The sequence below is a fragment of the Hakea prostrata genome, unplaced genomic scaffold (assembly GCF_041222555.1).
Source record: "Hakea prostrata isolate BN-2017 unplaced genomic scaffold, UWA_Hpros_2 contig_91, whole genome shotgun sequence".
NCBI lineage: Eukaryota > Viridiplantae > Streptophyta > Magnoliopsida > Proteales > Proteaceae > Hakea > Hakea prostrata.
In genome coordinates this window covers 176,281-183,165 of record NW_028291210.1, presented here as the reverse complement: position 1 = coordinate 183,165, position 6,885 = coordinate 176,281, and the positions used below count along the sequence as shown (strand labels likewise).

The 6,885-nt window shown below is 38.9% G+C and overlaps 1 protein-coding gene across 1 annotated transcript; it reads right to left on the bottom strand.

Annotated features, from left to right (window-relative positions):
• Positions 1 to 1,616: 1,616 nt before the first annotated feature.
• LOC148998939 (uncharacterized) lies at positions 1,617 to 6,076 on the bottom strand. Its single transcript, XM_089141597.1, is given in 3 exon segments — positions 1,617 to 1,698; positions 1,700 to 2,009; positions 2,676 to 6,076. Coding segments are annotated over 3 exon segments (3,678 nt in total). The 5' UTR covers positions 5,962 to 6,076.
• Positions 6,077 to 6,885: the final 809 nt, after the last annotated feature.

Below are 6,885 nucleotides of genomic sequence, written 5' to 3'. Positions count from 1 at the left end.
GCTACTATCAAATTCACATTATCAATGGCTTTGTAAATGGAAAAGGATAATCCTTCTGTTTGATTCCTACAGCCAGTGCCAATACTGAAACATTGCAGGTTGCCCACAAAACTTTTGTGAAAAATTAAGTTTGAGGAAGTCAACGGAAGGAGGATCCAACTGATAACTGATACCTTCTGGATGCTAAACACAGAAAAGATTTTGGTTCTATGATATTATGCTTGTTAATGTGTGGCATCATTTTATTGTTTTCTTTTTAAACAAATAGTCAAGTTTTTTTTTTTCTTTTTCTGAGAATGTTTGCAAGGGCTCAAAGACCATGGAGGTTTGGAATACCTAGTAATATTGACTTATTTAGCTACTGCAACTGACAAACTTGTTTTTAGAATCCACCAAGGATTTCATTTTTGAATACCTTGCAGATTGTAGGGTATTGACTTCTAAAGTCTGCGTCCGGTCCTATTTGAGTATAATAAATTAAAGATTTTTCAAGTAAAACTCAATTTGTCAATGATGATCATGAGGTATTAGAATGTAAAGAGAAGTGATTCTACTGTTTGGTTTCTCTGTTTACCACTTCTATTTCCGTCTTTTCTTAAAGTAGAACTCTTAGGAGGTTCTTTCGCATGGAGTGGAAGCTAATAGGTTCAAGCATATAGCAGACTTTTAGCTAAATATGCTACAAAATAACCACATGCTACGACCAAAATAATTTTCTTAAGGACAGTGACAGCAAATGAAAATATGGAGTCCCAATGAACTGGATGAATATGGTATCCTTGCATAATTAGGGGACTTTAATGAAGGTGACTGGGTATGAACTAGAAAAGAATGTAGAGATGTCTGGTGCATATCTAACTAAAGCCACGCTCAGTCTTTAGCAAGGATTTTTTGGTTATCAATCCTGCAAAGGTGTGCCTGCTGGAATTGCAATTTTAAACTTGATGTTACCATCCAAAGCTTATAGCTCAAAGTGATTTGAGCAATGAAAAACTTCCTGACAATTATAGTCTTATGACAGGGAATAAATGTGTCAATTTCATATGTGATGTGCAACACAGAGGAAGAAATGACATCCTTTTCTCGTCTACATGCCAGAAGTATATGGCATAACTCTTTTGGATTAAGATGGAAATTGTCAGTTTCAGTAGAAGAGCTAATAGATGCTTGGGGATGGATCCATTGACAAATGGGAATAGATTTGGTTTTGGAGTCCCTTTCTCAATTTGCTTGTGTATATGGTGGAGGAACACATGGATTCAAAGGTGAAACAAATGTTGTGGTGGTAGTAAAGAAAGACACATGGTGACAGCAACTCAAAATGTTCTAGCTTGTACTGTGTGGTAGATTACTCTTAGATTGGGACAGTTAATGCTTATGTACTAGGTTCATACAGGAATGAATCTTTGATTTTGGTGCCACAGCAGTATAAGGATTGATATTTGTGTTCTAGTATTTCCTTGTCCTTAACTGTAAGGAATTTGACTTTACGGTGAGATGCAATAGTTCATAAAATTATAGTTCCAGTAAAGATGTTCTCAGGTCAAATTATAAAAACAAGAAAACAAAAGAAAACCAGAATTTAATGTTGCCCATTGATATTACCACAAATCATATCATTTAAGAACTGGATCTAACTTAAGCTGTTTCTGTAAGCTTGTTAACTTATTCATGGTGATTGTGCTAAATGGTTCAGACATATGCCTCATTGTGAGCTGCTGACAGCTCTTTTGCAATTAAACGCATGGAGGGTCGTGACTCTGGATCAGTACTAGTGCATGCCAGGGCCGTTTCAACTATGAAAACCACAACCTCGGCCAATTGCCCTCTTGGAGATGGGAGTTTTTGGTCCAATGCATCCTTTAACAGCAAGTCATGATAATTAGATGATAACAAAGATAGAGATGAGATGAACTCCCCTGGGTGCCTTCCCATCATCACTTCCAACGCTACCACCCCAAAGCTATAAACATCACACTTTTCTGTGATTCTCATTGTAAATGCAAGCTCTGTACAAGAAAATACAAGACGTTATGAACTTCCCAATCAAAAAGACATCTGCAATACCAAATTAATTACACACCTGAAGTTCTAAACACGATGTTTTAAAGGCGAAAAATTAAGAGAAACAATCTAACTCAAATAAAGTCATTAGGAATCTTTACTGAAAGCATTTAACTTATAAATACGAGGATATGGACAATCATAGGGTTATAATCAAACTGCATTCTTGACACATTTGTTTAGATTTTTAATTGACACAATTCTAGTGATTCAAAGGTACTGTATATTATAGTCACTAACCTATAAAGTACCAAAAAACAAGGTAAACATTACTGTGAGTCAATAATTGATATAACCCATCAGTCATTGTCCCAGGGATTGCAATCTGTAACCACTCTTCACCCATGTGCAGATCTAACAAACCTGTGTAATCGTTTCAAGAGTTCGAATGTTTCATGCTATGATGTGCTTTGATTGATGTTAGAGGTGTTGAACCATCCCCCGGAAACTAGTGCAAATAGATAATTGTTCTAGAATAAAATTGTCTTTGCTGTAACCTTCTTTCTCTTCTGATAATTTAGAGATGTTATAATCTCATGACTCGGAAAGCAGTGCCTGTAGTCAAGCTTGAGCAGAGATAAGTCACAAAAATGCATGGAGGTTTAGCTTACCTGGAGCCATGTAGCCATAAGATCCAGCCATGACTGTCCAGTTGGATGAATCAGGGCTTAACAGCCTTGCTGTTCCAAAATCTGCAAGCCGAGGTTCGAGACCTGTTTCCAGTAAAATGTTATTCAAGCTTACATCCCGGTGCACAATTACAGGGTTGCAGTCATGGTGCAGATAGGCAAGGGCATGGGCTACCCCTTGGATGATCTTCACTCTCATCACCCAGTCCAGCTCCCCTCTCCCTTTCTCCCCATAGAGAACATTTCTCAGACTGCCCCTCTCTACATACTCATACACCAAATACATAGAACCCTTCCTAGAACAAAACCCATACAACTTAATGATATTTCTGTGCCGGACATTTGTTAACATATGGATTTCATTCTCAAAACTTAGTCGATTTGTTGCAAGAATGTCACTGGAATCTGACATGTTCAGCTTTTTAACAGCAACAATCTGACCTGCTGGTAGGACTGCTTTGAAAACGGTCCCAAATCCACCTTTTCCAATGCAATGATTCTCATGGAAATCATCAGTAGCTTTCACAATATCATCGAATGTGAATTTTCCTTCTTTCACCCATATCAGCGACTGATAGCTCTCATCTTTTATAATATCAATATTTACAGCTGGTTGTCCTGATTTCCTGTTCAAAATCACTAATGCCAGAATGATGGATCCTACAAGGAGAGTGCCAGCTACTGACACACTGACAGCTACAAGGACTTTATCACAGTTGTTGGATCCTCTGCCCGCAGGACTGGGATTACAAGGTTGCAATCCTTTTGGATTTCCACATAGACCTGCATTTCCAACGAAGGCGTCAGCTGGTTGTCTTTGGAAAATTTTACCATTTGGAATCTGACCACTCAACTCATTGCAGGAGAGATCAATTGCTTGCAGACTATTCATGCTGGACAATTGTGTTGGTATTCTGCCTGAGAGGTTGTTATGGGAGAGATTGAGGTTCTCCAATGACCTCAATTTTCCCAGACTAGGAGGGATTTGGCCCGAGAGTGAGTTTCTGCTTAGATCTAGAAAAGACTGCAATGAGATCAAATTGCCCAACTCACGTGGTATTTCTCCCGATAACCTGTTGTTACTTAAGTTCAGCATCAGTAAATTAATGCAATTCCCGAGCACTTCAGGTATACTGCCGGTTAGTTCATTTCCTGCAAAGTCGAGAAGTTGGAGCTTTTGTAAATTTCCAATTTTCTGAGGGATTACTCCTGTTAAGTGATTATTACTCAAGTTGAGCTTGAATAGCATGCTTAATTCTCCAAGTTCAGTTGGGATTCCTCCTACCAGTTCATTTGAAGACAGGCTTAGGTCATGTAATTGGGACAAATTTGCAAGCTCACCTGGAATGTTGCCAGAAATTCTATTTCCATCAATATGAAAATAAGTAAGATTGAAACATTTTCCCCAATCTGGTGAGAGCTCTCCAGTCAGCTGATTGCCAGTGAGATCTATGTAAACAAGATTTGGGTATACTCCAAAAATCTTCGATATGTCCCCAGAGAAACTGTTTTCTTCTAGTCTGATTCTTTTCAACCCTGAACAATTCCTCAAGCACTCTGGCAATGACCCAGTAAAATTGTTACTATTTGCTGTCAGCTCTTGCAGTGCAAATCCGTTGCATAACCCTGGAGGCAGCTCACCAGAAAAGCTGTTATTAGAAAAGCTTACATAAAATAGAGAGTGACTACTCTGTCCGAAATCCTGTGGAATGATACCAGAGAAATTGTTGCTAAACAAAGAGAGTGTCTGAAGATTCTCAAGGTGAGAAATGGTGTCTGGTAACTCCCCATTCAACCAGTTGGCATTGACGTCAAGCCTTACCAGAGATTTCAGGTTTCCAATGACTGGTGGGATTGTACCAGTTAGATTGTTTTCAAATAGATATAGGACTTCGAGTTGTGTTAGGTTCCCCAAAGTGACTGGAATGGGACCTGTAATCGTGTTCTTTGAGAGGTCTAGCTCCACCAAATCTCTGAGGTTCCCAATTTCGAGGGGGATTGTTCCAGAGAGCTGATTAGAGTAGAGATAGAGAATCTTGAGTTTTGTCAATCTGCCAATCTCTTGTGGAATCTTTCCTGTGAAGGAATTGTTCTGAAGTTGCAATGAGATTAATTGTACCCAGCTAGTTATGAAATGGGGTAAAATCTCTCCAGAAAGCGAGTTCCCGGACATACCCAACTCACTTATTTTAGTGAGATATGAAAGAGATGGAGGTAAGGTTCCATTTAGTGAATTCAGTGAAAGGTCTATGAAGCTGAGGTTGGTACAATAGCCGAGTTCATGAGGAATCGTAGAGTTCACTCCAGCTGCATGGAGATCGAGTCTCTGAAGCATCTTGAGTTGACCAAGAGAAGAAGGTATCTCTCCTCCTAATGGATTTTCATAGAGTTCCAGAGTAAGAAGATTGGAAATGGAACCAATCTCACTGGGTATTCCACCTTCAAATAAGTTCAACCCCAAACGTAAATCTCTGAGTTCAGCAAGGTTTGAAAGGTTTCCAGGCAATGGGCCTTGAAAGAAATTGTTGGTAAGATTGACGTACTCAATCATCTGTAGGCTTGTCACCATTAAATCTGGTATGGGACCTGTAAGATTGTTCAGCGAGAGGTCGAGGTAAGTCAGATTTGGGCAGTTGAAAATGAAAGGTGGGAACTCCGACTCAAGTGAATTGAGACACAGATTCAGGTATCTCAGTCGCGGCATGCCCGAGAATTTGGATGAATCAGGTGATAAAAGGTAGTTTATACCGAGGTTCAGGCTCCATACCTCTTGAAGTTTGCTAATCTGATAAGGAATTGGACCCACTAGATTGTTATTACTGAGGTTAAGTATGCCAAGCTCTGTGAGTTGTCCAATCTCAGGAGGGATGAATTCATCAAAGAAATTGCTGCCCAGGTCCAAAAAGGTGATCTTGGAGAGGTTTCCAATGCTTGAAGGAATTGGTCCCATGAGATTGTTGAAACTAAGATCCAATCGAGTGAGACCTAGCAGTGCTGTGAAGTTAAAGTGGTCGAGTGTTCCATTGAGACCCAATTCAGGAAGGTTTATCTCTGCAACTTTTCCGGTATTGTGGCAGACAATTCCTGTCCAGTTGCATAGGTTCTTGATATTGGTAAGGAACCATGAATCGAGAGGAGGAGAAGATAAGCTGTTCTTCCATTTTACTAGAGCTTGTGCTTCTTCTGTTGATGATGCTGTTACCCTCAAAACAGGAAAGGAAAAAAGCAGAAGATGGAGCAGAACAAGAAGTCTTCCAATGGGTGACATATTGCTGATGATTTACAGATCGTTAGTGCTTCCCTAGTCGCTGGTTTTCTTCAGGATCTATATTACGATATAATTCAGAGTCAAACCGTGTGACAGCCAAGAGTGCTGCGAAACTGTGAACAGAGTCAACTGAAGTGGCTTGCAGCAGAGTTCTTTATTTTATACGTTAAATTTCCAGAAGCAAATAGATTGGTTTTCCCAAGTTGACTCTTTTCTATGGGTGACACGCTTACAGCAACAACGAGGCCTCAACGTTGACTTGTTTTTGTCTGTATCTTCTGTGCTGATAAAATTGACTTGTTTCTGTCTTTATCTTCTGAGCTGATAAAGTTTCTCTTTGACTTGCAGGCCGAGGAATGGCTCAGATTGTGGAAAAGATCGTAGCATTTTTGAGCAAAAACCGAAGCTGGATCTGGTATGGTTATTTTTTTTTAAAATTTCATTTTTGGATTGATTTTATGGAATAATCAATAAGTAGATAGAATTTGATTAAGAAATTGAAATTATTGTGGTTGCATAAATATTAAATGTTTCATACTGGTAAACAACACATACCGAGGCCTTTTATACACTAGCTTTCTAGAACAGTGAAAAGCAGGGTTTGTTTTCAATTGAAATTCCGATGCTGAATTTTATTTTCCGTGGAAAAAAAAAATAGTGATTCTGAATAAATATTCTAAATTTAGGCGTAAGGAATAAATTGTTTAGATCACAGATGGATAATTGCCAGTTTTACTGGAAGAGCTAATACATGCTTGGGGATGCAACCTGTTGAGTGAGCACGTCTGTGTGGAGGAGCAACATGAATTCAGGTGGCTGTCTATGTGGAGGAGGAATGTGAATTTTAAATTTGTTTAAAAACGAAAAAAATTTAATTGTTTTGGTGGTTGTCTTGAACTCAAGATAAACAAATGATGACAATGA